At 42.7% G+C, this 13,872-nt stretch overlaps 1 protein-coding gene across 2 annotated transcripts in view; it reads left to right on the plus strand.

Annotated features, from left to right (window-relative positions):
* Nucleotides 1–7,467: 7,467 nt before the first annotated feature.
* The window catches only part of CPEB4 (cytoplasmic polyadenylation element binding protein 4), a 62,706-nt gene continuing 56,301 nt past the window's right edge, over nt 7,468–13,872 (plus strand). For both annotated transcript variants that reach the window (XM_058546214.1, XM_058546220.1), the window contains exon 1: nt 7,468–9,286. In XM_058546214.1, coding sequence (XP_058402197.1) covers nt 8,162–9,286 — 1,125 coding nt within the window. In that variant the 5' untranslated portion in view covers nt 7,468–8,161. The remainder of the gene's footprint in view (nt 9,287–13,872) is intronic.

Below are 13,872 nucleotides of genomic sequence, written 5' to 3' on the forward strand. Positions count from 1 at the left end.
CCACCACCCGCCTCTAGACATCTTGACGTGTGAGAAAAATCACCTCTTATTGTTTAAGTCCCTCTTACTCATGCATTCTGTTCCTTGAAGCAAATGGTATTCATGACTTCATAAGTTTGTGGAACCTCAAAGTTTCCAGGAACAATGCTCTCAGAGAGTTGGAAGAGATGATGCTCAAATGTCATGCAGGTGTCAGGTCGTCCAGTGCATGGGATGCCATGTTAAGGAGTCTGGCAGTGCTTTGCAGACACTGGGTCCTTTCCCAGTGGGGTACATGAGGTGACTGCAGGTGGCAGACAGTCAAGACAGTATGTAATCTTGAATCACACCATGAGAAATTTAGTTCCTCTTCCAGTCTCTTTCAGTCTTTCTAATCATGTAAAGAAACCTTTCAAGATTGGGCTAGTAAGTCTACAGCACCTCTCTAACCTTATTAATCTTCATTTTTAACAAAGGGAAGGAAGGCCTCAGACTTAGCGGCTTTGATATGTATACAGGATCTAGGATAATTCAATACCATTATTTTGTTTTTATTGTTTTAAATGTGATAATTACCTTTTGGTTATAACAAGTGATACTAGTTTTTCATTTTGGGTAGCAAATCAAGTTGCCTTGAACATATATTCATTTAAGTTTTTTAAAAAGGTAAGCCAGCTTATAGAAAAATATTAAAGAAGTGATAGTGCAGGAGTTACACCAATATGGCAAAAATTGTATGCTGGAATGAAATCACTGAAGTTTGAAAAATACAGTTGCTACATCAGGAAGCCACTGAAAGTGCTGAAGCAATGTAGTAATGTAGACTCTCCATTTAGAAAGATTCAGTGAGCAAGGCCAGGTATTAAGCCTGAAGACAGCTTTTGCAAAAAGTCCAGGTGAGAAATGATCAGGCTTGAACCAAAGCAGAAGATGGAGAGAAAGAGGAGATGCTGAACAGAGAAAATGAGGAAAACCTGGGGACTAATTATAAGAGGGTGGAGAAGGGAAAGGAGGAGTTAGGAAGACTCCTAAGTTTGGCTTAGGCAACCAAGAAAATGAATCATGGACCACTGAGTGAGTTAGAGAAACTGGGAGGAGGACTAAGGCTGGGAGGGAGATGATGGGTTCACTTGGCCATAATGAATTGAAGGTCCTTGTTAAACCCAGATGGGGTGTACTGTGGACCAATGGTTCTCAAAGTGTATTCGACAAACCAGCAGCATCATCGTCACCTGAAAACTTGTTAGAAATGCAAATTCTTGGCTCTACCCCACCTATTCAATCAGAAATTCTGGTTTAACTAGTTCTCCAGGTGATTCTGATGTGTACTAAAATTTGAGGGCCACTGGATAGAGGAAAGAGTTCTGACTCAACATACCTGGGCAAAATAACTGAGTTATTTTAGACAAGGCCCTTCCTTGGACCTCAGTTTCCTCAACTGCAAAACGAGGGCACTGAGTTGGCTACAAGACCTCAGTAAGTCACTACACATCTCTGGGTCTAAGTGCCCCTCCTCCCAAAATCTACCTTCCTTTGTTTCTTGGTAATAGAATGTCAATTTTTAATTAAGTACATGAGTGTGAAGTAAAGACCATACTTCCCAACCTCTTTTGCCATTAGGTGTGGCCATAAGGCCAAGCTCTGCCCAATGGGAGAAGAATGGAAATGATGTGTATGCCTTCCGAAAAGTTTCCTCAAAGAGAAGGGTTATGTCCTCCTTCATCTTTCCCTCCTTCCTTTGGTCTGGAATACAGACATGATGGTTGGAGCTTGATCAGCTATCTTGGATCAAAAGGCAGAAGTTACATCTTGAGGAGGGAAGAACAATGAGAGAAGGAAACTGGTTTCTGATTACTTCCTGGAACCATTCCACCAGCCCCGTACTTAACTCTCCCACACTTCTTTTATGTGAGAAAAGAACTTTTTTGTTTTAGCTATTCTTATTTTGGTTTTTCTGTGCTCTTACTTTATTATGAAAAAATCTCTTGTACCTTCTAACTTTGTGAGAAAATACCGTGAGAAAACTTAATCAGAATATCTCGGGGGCAGGGCCTTGGAATCTGCATTTGAGGGGTTCCATGGGGACTGATGCACACTAAAGTCTGAGGTTGGATGCTTACAAATCAACTCCAATAATTGTTCTTTAGTAACATATATACATTCTAAGACTAGGGGAGCAAGAAATTTGGACATAAAAGGAAAGAACCATCTTTTTTTTTCATATAAATGACTTTCTTTGAACCTTTATTGCTTGAGGGTTCTGAAGTGAAACTCTCGGTAGTACAAATACTGGCTGAAAGGAAATCATCAGACAAACTGGACCAGTGCCTGTGAGTTTGTGGCTACGTTGGGGTTAGAATTTTGCTGTCTGACTCCCAGCTCGCTGACCTCTGGGCCCTGCAGTTCCCTGCAAGCTCTGAAAAGCTATTCTTTTTCCAGCATTGCAGGTGCAATCCTCCAGCCTAGCCACAGGGTGTGAGATGGCAGCTGTTCGGCAGCATGGCCATGGCTTTCATACTGGGAAGTGAAGTGTGTCCAATCTAAATAGCAAGGGGTAATCTAGGTCAGCAGCCTGTCCACATAGGTGGCTGGAGCCACAAAAGAATCCAAGTCATCCCATGTGATGCACGTCACAGTCTGGAAGGTCAACCCCCTGTTCCAGCTCACCTAAATCTCTGCCAGGATACAGCAATTTCAAGTGAAGCATGTCTGTGTCCTGGACCTTTCCAAACCATTTATTCAGTAACAATGCATTGGAGGAACTGCCTTCAGCACTCCCCACCAAAACGGCCTGTTAACTATGGACTCTGTTAATGATAATACCTTAAATGAGAAAGCAGGAGGGAAACAGTGTTTAAAATGCAGAGGGCTTGCACAGGTTATGAAACAACAAACAAGAGGAGAAAATGTAACCCAGCAATTAACTGTAAAAAAAAAACAATGATGCTTTCTAAGTAAACACACACACTTTCCAATATTGAAACCGGGTGAAGATCAGAGGTGGGGTTTAACAAAACCTGCTTGGGGGCTTGGTTTTGCTTCTGTCCAGCTCATCTTCTGGTAGTGAGCTTACAGAGACTCTTGGAAAAGAGGATATTCCGCAAGTAATTCCACTCTTCTCTCTTCCCCTGCCTTCACAGGACCTGCTTTTGAATATTATTATTATATTTTTTAGTTTCAGTAAAATATGTATTCTACCACTACATTAGAATGCTTATTAATGCTGCTAGGCAAAGTAATTGCTGGGTATTAATCTCTTAGGGGACTGGACCATATACCTGCCTGGACGTGTCTTCTCACTACAGCTTACTACCCAAAACAATGCCAAGGACACTGTGTCCTTCAATTCCATTACAGAAAGCTCTTGGGCCACCAACCCTAAAAGGATCAGCTGCTTTAAATATTCTACATGCAATGAGCATGTGCTCATGTAATTTATGGTAGTATCTGGTGGCTTTTTTGTATGGGTGTCATATTTCCATAATGTGCCTCTGTGTCTTATGGAAATGAACAAAAGCAGGGTGGCTACACTGTACCACTCCAAGGGGTGGCATTCACAGAACAGTCTGTGGTGCCTTATGGAGTTGCATAGTGCACAACCTGGGCGGCCTTGGGTGGTGGCCCTGATTGCTCAAGTCATCAAACAGGCCCCTGGGGAGCTTGAGTGTGTACTGTTTCGAGAAGGCTGACAATGTATGCTTCAAGGGCAGTGGTGGAGGACATTAGAGCTGGAGTGGGGCAGAGTTCACTCTGTGTGATTATGGGGTGAGATTTATATTGCCTGCCAAGCTTTAAAAGAGGTGGGTGAAGGAGATATTAGGGCCCTGCTTCCTGGGAGGCTCTGGGTTTGGGGTGTGGTTGACCTCAAACCCCAGAGGGGGCTGGGCAGTAGCCAGCAGGGTACAAGCATTCACTAGCCTACAACTTCTCTGAAGGTATGTCAGCCTTCAGTGGACAGGGGGGAATTTGTTTGTTTGTTTGTTTAATCTGGTAGCACCTTAATGTTTGGGCAGAGCTTGCTTTCTCTGCAACCTGAAAGCTTCCTGGTGAGCATGCTTCCTGGGAGGGGCTCTCTGATGCCAGCAGAGTGTTCAAGCCAGTACTCATCTGCAACTGTAGATCCCTTTGGAGATCCTAAATGGAGCTGCTGAATTGTTGTCATGGTTACCTGGGACAGATTCTGAGGCCAGAATGTTTTTGAGGGCCGCCCTGAGCTGGGTATCCTGGGTTTCTGAGTAGGCAACTGATTCAAGAGAATTGCTTCCCCCTTCCTTCTCCCATGCTCCTAGTCCCTAACCAGAAGCCTGATGTCTACAGTGATCATCTGAGCTGCAGGCCAGCCCAAACCTACTGCCCACACTTGATTTAGCCTTAAAAAATCAGGCTGACTTAGCAGCCCCTAACTTTGGCTCGGGCCTGCCTCCTCCCTCTACAAACCAACAGAGGTTCCTGAATTCACTCATGCACGCAGCTGCTTCTAAGCAAAAGACACTTGTGAAGTAGCTCTCCGCACTTACTGTGTTAATAAGGAACTGACATTTTTGAAAACCTCCTATGAGCCAAGCACTTCACATGTAGCTCATGTAATTTACCAACCTAGCGAGGGAGGAAGCATCATTCACATTTTATCTATGAGGGAGCCAGGGGCTTGTAGAGGTGACGCCCAGGGCTGCACAACTAAGAAGTAGCAGAGGTGAGATTCAAAGTACAGTGCTTGGTTCCAAAGACAGTGGAAGTTCTTTCCTCCAAGTCATGGCTGCCATTTTAGCCACTGAGAATTGGTAGTTGCAAGAGACTCTCAACCATCTACTGGGCACTGAACACTCATTCATTCATTCCATAAATATGTCCTGATTCTGCTCTGTGCCAGACCCTCTGCTGGCCACTGGGGACACAAACATAAATCAGACACAACCTCTGCCCTCAAGAAACTAACCTTCTGACAACCAGCAGTAATTAAAAGAGAGGAATCTACAATGTGCTAGAGAGAGGGGCAGTCAGGGAAACCATTCTGGAGGAAATGACACCTAAGTGAACCAGCTAAGTCTCAAGGTATGTCCAGGGTGGGGAATAAACAACAGAGCAAGACCCAATCCCTACCCTCAAGGAACTCCAAGGAGAGTTGCAGAGACAAGACTCATGCTCGTGATACAACGCAAGAGAATAAAATCACTGATTAAGGCCCCAAACAGGTGTTCTACGTGGAAGTGTTGGAGGACTGAGGAAGTGAAGCAGCAGAAGTTGGGGCCATTGAGCAAAGGCTATAGAAATGAAACGGAAGCTACTTTTGTTCATAAGATTCTTCTTAAAAGTCTTTGATCTCTCTTTTTTTCCTACTCTTGCCAGAGTCACTTCTGGCTCTACTCTGATTTCTTTTCATTTTTCATTCCCTACTAAAGGAAAACATTCACTTATTCAACATCTTTAGAGCTTGTGCTGAGAGCAAGGCGTTGCCTTAGGCCTTGATAGTGGTCACAGTGGTGGGAACGTACAAAGATGAACAAGACATAGAGCCCTGAACAGCAAACGAATAACCTGAATGATGAAAGTTTGAGAGGTGTGAGCTCCAAGCCAAAGGGCATAAGGAATGAAATAATTCAGATTTGGAAAGGTGACTGTCATTCAGGAAAAGACTTCATTGTAGTTGGTTTGTTCATTTGTTTCTTCAGCATTCATTCACTGATGCCTCCTATCTACAAAGTCCTCTCCTCCAAAGAGCCCACAGTTGAGCACAGGTCCGGGAGACATAAGCGACCATTACAACAGAGTGTGATAAACAAGCATGAGATGTACATAGGACCACGGACGCTCCTAAGAGAGAAGTCATAAGACAGGGTTGGTAGCTTTTGAACTGATTCCTAAAACTAGTTTACCAAGTGGAGAAGAGGGGAAAGGGATGGTAAAAATGCACTGGGAGTGTCTGGAGCAGCTTGGTGGGAGGCGTTTGTAAGGACATGAGGTGTGAAGATACGGGGCTCAGAGAGTGGAAAGTCCTTGAATAGCAGACCAAAAGAGTTTGGCTTTTTTTCATCAGGGTAAGGGCACCCACAGAAGAGATCTGAGCAGGTGAAGACCACGATAAAATTTTCGTTTTGGAAATGTCCATCTGGCACAGCGGATGGAGACGAGGGCTCAGCCACGGACGCCTAAAGCAGACGTATCTTTGTGCCTGAGAGACTGCACCAGACGGCAGCCTAGTCCCAGTGGGCCGGATAGAGGTGGGGGAATGAAAGCTGAAGGTAGAGGCCCGCGTTAAGGCTACATTCAGGACAAGGACATACGCAGTTCTGGCACGGCACATCTGCTGGGACGACGCGCCTCCCCTTCCAGATCCCTCTGGGGCGGAGCTCGGGCGAAGCACGTGACGCCTGGGGACCCACCTTTACTATGGGCAGTCCTCCCGTTCATCCGCGGTTTCACGAGTCGCCACTCCGATCCCCAACAGCTGGACTCTTCTCCGTGGTGCTCGAGGCATCTGTTCTCTTCCGCGTATCTCTATATGCTCCTCCTGCAAAGCGTGGTTAGGGAAGATAAACAGCGCACCAGTCCTTTGCCCATACTAAAGATGGCGACCCGCGGCGCTCAGTGGGGGTGCGGAGCGGGTGCCGGGCCTCCCCCGGCCCGGCGCAGACGAAAAGGCAGTCTCTCGAGGTAACTTTCCGACCTTCCTGGGCGGGGCCCCGAGCCGTGGGGCGTGGCCTCCTCTAAATTCTAACTGCGGAATGGCCTTCCGGCAGGTGGGCGGGGCGTCGGCGGCGCCCCACCCCTCCCTCCTCGAACCGGAAGTGTCTCTCGGTCTTTCCAGCTGGTTGTCATTTCACTCGGCTCGGTCCTGAGGAGAGGGACTCAGCCGCGGCTGCAGGACCCGGGCACCGGGAGGCGGTGGCGGCGGCGGCGGCAGCGGCGACAGCAGAGGAGGACGAAGAGGAAGAAGGAGAGAAGAAGAAGAGCCGGGCGGAGTCCGCCGCCACGACCGCGGGGACTGCGGGACCGGGCTAAAGCGGCGGCGGCGGCGGCGGCGGCGGCGGCAGCGGCCCAGCAACCGTGAGGAGAGACAAAAGCCTTCTAAATCATAGTTTTTAAAAAATCTGGGGGAAAAAAGAGAGAGCGCGCACAGGGGGTAGGCTCTTCTCCTTTAGAGTAAGTACACGAGTGGGCTTTTCCTTGTTTTCCTCTTTTCCCCCCTGCGGAGAATCGAACTGAGAGGACTGAACGATCCGCCCCTGGGTCCCATGAGGGGAAAAAACCCCGGAGCCGCAGACAGGGGAAGAGGCCGAACCCGCAGGACTGTCCAGGTCGCCGCCGAGGTCCCCGCACCCCCGGGCCGCCCGTTCGCCCCGGGCGAGTCTCGCTAATCCCTGCCGATCGCGACCCCCAAGAGGGAGACACGGGTGTTTCCCACCCATTTCATGGGGGAGAGGAAGCCGGGGGGAGTCCAGGCACAGCGACCGCAGCAAGATCTGCACCCGGAGCCTCGGGAACAGCCCCGGAGGCCCGAACTGCGCCCCGAGAAAGAGCAGACAGAGGACCAGAAACGGCAGAAACCTCCCCGCAGTCATCTTTCCAGTAGTCCGTGCTGATTGCCCCTCCCGCCCCAGAGAGCCTAATATAATCTATATATAAAAATATATAATATATAATGTTCTTAAATTATTCCTGATTTTTTTTAACCGAGCTGCCAAGAAAAGAACATAGTCTCCCCTTTAGCCCTATTCTGATTTTTATGTGAGTGAATCTAAACTGCTGAGGAAGACCGTATGTGATTGTTAAATTATATTTATATATTTTTACTCCGCGCAATGCTTATTCTTCTACATCCATAGATGCTTGAGAAGCTGTGTTTTTGTCATTCATGTACATTTTCCTTTGGAAAAAGAAAGCGCCTATTTTACTAACCAAAGACTTGATTTTTGCCCTCTTCGTTTTTATTCCCTCCAAGAAATAAGCCCAGTTGGATTCATGTCAGTGTTTTAAGAGATTTTTTTTTTTTTTAGTTTTTTTTTTTTCTTTCAGAGACCAGAATTCCAAATCAGGACTATTTAAGGTGATAAGCTGCGATCTTCGAGCTAGCTGTAAATACAACATTTCAAACAGACAACTTAAATTTGGGGTAGAGGATACAAAGGCGTGAGACATTAGATTGTCCTTTTTTATTGTAAGATTGTGATCCTAAAAATAATAAATGGGGGATTACGGGTTTGGAGTGCTAGTGCAAAGCAATACTGGGAATAAATCTGCTTTTCCAGTCAGATTCCATCCGCATCTGCAGCCTCCACACCATCACCAAAATGCCACCCCCAGTCCTGCTGCTTTTATAAATAATAACACAGCTGCCAATGGCAGCAGTGCCGGGTCGGCTTGGCTCTTTCCTGCTCCGGCCACCCATAACATTCAGGATGAGATCTTGGGGTCCGAAAAGGCAAAAAGTCAGCAGCAGGAGCAGCAAGACCCTTTAGAAAAGCAGCAGCTCTCCCCCAGTCCAGGTCAGGAAGCTGGAATACTGCCTGAAACGGAGAAGGCGAAATCGGAAGAAAATCAAGGGGACAATTCTTCAGAAAATGGCAATGGGAAGGAGAAAATACGAATCGAATCACCAGTGTTGACAGGGTTTGATTATCAAGAAGCCGCGGGGCTAGGTACTTCGACCCAACCCTTGACATCCAGTGCATCGTCTCTTACTGGTTTCAGTAACTGGTCAGCAGCAATAGCGCCTTCTTCCTCTACAATCATCAATGAAGATGCGAGTTTCTTTCACCAGGGAGGGGTCCCGGCTGCTTCGGCTAATAACGGTGCTCTGTTGTTTCAAAATTTTCCCCATCATGTCAGCCCTGGCTTCGGAGGCAGCTTCTCCCCTCAGATCGGGCCTCTCTCCCAGCACCACCCTCATCACCCTCATTTCCAGCATCATCACAGCCAGCATCAGCAGCAAAGGAGGTCTCCTGCCAGTCCCCATCCCCCACCTTTCACACATAGAAATGCTGCTTTTAACCAGCTGCCTCATTTGGCGAATAATCTTAACAAACCCCCCTCTCCATGGAGCAGCTACCAGAGTCCCTCTCCTACACCATCTTCTTCCTGGAGCCCGGGAGGAGGCGGATATGGTGGCTGGGGAGGTTCCCAAGGCAGAGATCACCGCAGAGGGCTGAATGGAGGCATAACGCCCCTGAACTCCATCTCGCCTTTGAAGAAAAATTTTGCAAGCAATCATATTCAGCTCCAGAAGTATGCTCGCCCCAGCTCTGCCTTTGCTCCTAAATCCTGGATGGAAGATAGTTTGAACAGGGCTGACAACATTTTTCCTTTTCCGGTAAGATTATGTTCCATTAATAGATTAAGATGAATAAGGAAATGGTTTGGTGTAATATCTATTTAACTAAAAGTTTGAATTGTCCACATTCATATCAGAGCTCTTCTTAGAAAATGAGTTAATTACTAGATATTATTTTGGCAGGAGAGGAGTGTAATTTGGAGCAAAATATTCAGCTATTTCTTTGGTAAATTTCTAATTCTAATCTTCCCAAAGATAATCATATGAATTGGCATAATTATGAATACCAGGTAGCTAGTGATGTCATAATTATTAACTGTAGTACCTTTCTAGCCTGACAAGAGAATCAGGGTTGGTTTTTCCCTCCTTATTTAGGTGAGAATAAATAATATATGGATAAATATATTTCATTGTGGAAACTGATGAGCATTTTCTCTCCATATGCAGTAACTGTATAACCAAAAAAATTGATTTCTTTCTCCACTGTAAGGTAGTGATTCACTGAAAACCAACTATTGAATTATAGTTTTCTCACTGGTTACATTTTAAACCTGGAACCTCTCCGAACCATGCAGCCTGAACAGTCTGAATTCATCAATTCAGCAATTCCTTTTTAGACCTCTGCAAATTCTGGTCTGCCTTATGTCAGTAAGGATTGCTAGAGAAATGGTCTACCTGTTTTCTTCATTCCCATTTATTTTTGAATACTATGAAAGTGTTGATCTCAGAGTGACTCTTTTATGATGCCTTTCACCCATTTGTTTATTTTCCAGTGTTAACACTAGGGGTACAGATAATGAAACCATTCCTAAAAATAGATTCAGGCAAAGATCACTTGTCTTTCTTGCCACCAGTGATCCATATTCTCCAAGAGTCACGTTATTTGATGTTGTTGAATTAATGAGCAGCCAGTCTAGATGATAGATGCGAGATAAAGGGAATTTCATAGTTAATTGAACATCAGATGCCCCACTAAATTTGTATACTTTGGGATTATGATCATTTATATATGTTTGGGAAATTTATATGGGATAATAAGCTAATATTGAATCAATCACAAGGTAAGTTCTATTATTATCCCCATTTTACAGATGAGAAAATTGAGTATCAGAAAGATATAATAACTTGCCCAAGAGCACACAGCTGATAAGAGTACAAATCTAGGTTAAACAAACAAGGATTAAAAATATATCTGTACATATGTGTACATACATGTGTACACATACACGTGTGCTACAGCTACAGGGTTGTTTTAGAGCTCTTTCTGCAAGGGCTAAAACAGATTACCAGTTAGTTGCAGTGTCCCCAGATATGATGTCAGCACAAGCAGAATTATCTGTTTTAATTAATAATTTGCTTAGTGGGAGGGGAAGTTTGCTAAGAGAACCCTGCGTCATTCCAGGGAATTAAACATCCCTTCTCTAAGGATTCAGGTTTAATGGTTAGGATCTTAAAATATTTGGTTAAATTTAGTTTTAGATTTTTTAAAATAATTTTTTGTCTAAGTAACAAAAAGCTGTTGGCTTTTGTTTTCAGAAAGGGTTTTTACTCAAACTGAGGAGAGTAATTATCGTGCTTTAGTGGTCCCGTAAAAGGCTGTTTAAGACATTGGCAATCCCGTGAAGTCTGTTTTTAAAAAGTTGCTTCTGATATTCCTTTGAACATAAATTTAAGGGAAATTTAACGCAGGGGTAACTTTTATGACTTATTCATATGTTGCTAATTTAAAAAATCTAAGATGGCATTCCATAAACTTTAACTGGATTATGATTGGCTCAGAATTGAATATACTTTTCTTTTTTATTTTTCTACTATATACTGACAGAATGAACTTATGTGACCTCATGGTTTATTTTCCATTCTCAGTTTACTGACTTTTGATAAAGTTTTGCTTTGGGAAAAGTAAAAATTTCAGAAAAGGAATAAATGATACGTATATGCACATTATTAATATTTTTATGGGGCTAATGGAATGTGTTTAACATGTGAAATCATTCCCATCAGATCGTTTTTTTAGAGATTAAGTTGGTTTATGAAATAATAATACAACAGACTGAGATTGATACTAAAAGATATTGTTAGAAACCAACTCTTCCCTTAGAATTGTTGTCTGTTATGCTGAGGGTAGAAAAAGGATAAGTCAATATGCCTGGATCAAATATGGTAGGGTTAGAAAGTAAGTTGTTGATTTCTGTTCACTTCCCAACGTTTTTTTGTTTTTTAGGAGAATCTGTTTGGGGGGGGAGAGGAGAGGAGGACATGGGTGGGGAGGGAGCTGAGAGCAAGCATTGGGGTGATTTGAAAATCACAATAAAAATAAGTGATTTGAAAAAATCTTTATGACAAGAAATTCCTCATGGAGTTTTGAGAATATCATAAGAAGTTAGTAAACTGACTGCTGTGGTGCTTACTTAAATGAATGCAGTTCTGTGTGTGTGCGTGTGTGTGTGTGTGTGTGTGTGTGTGTGTGTGTGTCTCACGATTATTCTTTTGAATTTTTTGGCAAAAAAAAATACCGTTTTCAGTTGATGTGAATTACTTGGTTAAATTGATATGAAAACACTTGATGGTACATTTATTTGACTGGGTGCCAGGAGCCCTAGGTTGTGATCTTGGCCCTGTCATTATCATAGCATTTGGGAGCCTCAGTTTCTTCATGAAATGTCGAGGGTGACCTAGGTGATTCCTAAGTTCCTTGTGATCCTAACGCAGGCTCCTGTGAAATTTAAACTCCTGCAGCCACAATCCACACTCTTTTTTCTAAACACTGCTATCTTATTTAAATTTATTACCTTAAGCACTATTAATTTTAGGAAAGAAATTTTATAGTTATTAGTAATTCAATTTCAGTTGCTATTAGAAAGAATTCGTTGAGTGTTATAGAGAGATCTTGAAATTTACCACAGAAATTACAGGATAGAGCTTACATGGCTACGTTATAATATTGGTATTCAGTCAAAGGCTGGCATGGTATTGTTATATTAAAAGGAAATAATTTACCTGAAATGTAATTAATACTGCACAATGTTTATTTTAATTTGAAGTGAATCAGAATAGTTTTTACATTTGTTTAATGCAGGTTTGGGTACATACAGTGAATTCAGATTGATGATAACATCTTTAATTAGTGTTTTTGGCCAATCTTACCCTTCTCTTTTATCTATGTTTATGGAGCAGGAGCAAAGATTCCAAATATGTGAATAATCCTCTAAATAATTGATAGGGCAAGGCATTATGTTTTAGGATTTTTTTGTATTAAAATTTGTTTCTAAGTTATTTTTGCTTAAAGTACTCATTATGTAAATTCGGATAACAGGCCTCAAATCCAGTGTTCAGACACAACTAAACTACTGTATATTTAATAATAACAACATGCCTACGATATTCTAAGTGTTTTACATGTATTAACTCATTTAATTCATTCAACAAACCTGTGAGATAGAAATTATTGTTATTGTTATTATTATTACTATTCACATGCTGTGGCTCTTAATCACACTACAGTGCCTCTTCACAAAGACATAATACGGGTGAGAGGGAGGGGGGAATGCCTCCTAGAAGCATGTAAGATGAGAGGAGCATTTTTACGGTGAATAATTGATATATGATGATCAAAAGCTGATTATAGATGAAGTTTTGAAAGTAGAAAATAATAGAATATCTTTATTTGTCAACTTTAAAATATTAAACTTAGATAATATTCAAGTCAATATTTGTTTGTTTTTAGTACATACTGTATAGCAGGCACTGAGCTAGGTGCTTTCACATATGTTATCTCACTTCCTATATAGGGTTTCCCAACCCTGTGAGGTTTGGTTTTATCTTCCCAATTTCAAAATGAAGAAACGAGGTCCATATTCATGTAACTAAAGGCATGATTTGACCCTTATATTAAGGGAAGAAAATCCTACCTGTCCTGCTAAACTCATCCTAGAATTCTCATGTCCAAACCAAATAATATATTGGGACGCCTGCCAATAATTATATTTGAATAGCGCACTTCTTTGGAGGGGTGCCTAGATCTTCTGTCCTTACAGGAAAGTAAAGGAGAGTTGTGTAGTATGTATTCTGATACCCTCTTATCTTTGGCTCAGTTATGCTCCCACCTCCATTAGCTAAGAACCAGGAAGGCAGTAGGCAAAAAAAAAAAAAGACAAAATCTGTTACAAAGATGATCCTAAAACTTGATTGATAGAGAGACATTTTAGGACCTAGAACCCATTTGCTCCTACTTTAGACACAGTCATTACGGATTTGTTAAGTTGTCTTAACCAGGCAAATAATTCATATCACTTTAATAACTCTGCTTGTGTTGTCAGTTTATTGATTTTTAAAATTATGTATGGCATCTTATATCTGTAATCAGCAAGTTACTGCATTGCTTCAGTTCTGAAAGTCATGTGAGTTATTAGAATTGTCTAAAGTGCAACCTCATTACGTTTTTTGTTTCTTAATATAGTCTCAAGAGGGATCTTTGCATAGGAAACATTTTCTTTGACTTTGTGTTTATTTATATTAGAAGAGGGGAAACTAATTTTTTTTTTAACTGTAAAATATGCGTTGGATGGTTCTGGCTCCAGCAGAATTGAGATATTGGAAAAACTTTGGGAAAAGTGTACCAGATA

The sequence above is a fragment of the Diceros bicornis genome, chromosome 1 (assembly GCF_020826845.1).
Source record: "Diceros bicornis minor isolate mBicDic1 chromosome 1, mDicBic1.mat.cur, whole genome shotgun sequence".
Taxonomy (NCBI): Eukaryota; Metazoa; Chordata; class Mammalia; order Perissodactyla; family Rhinocerotidae; genus Diceros; species Diceros bicornis.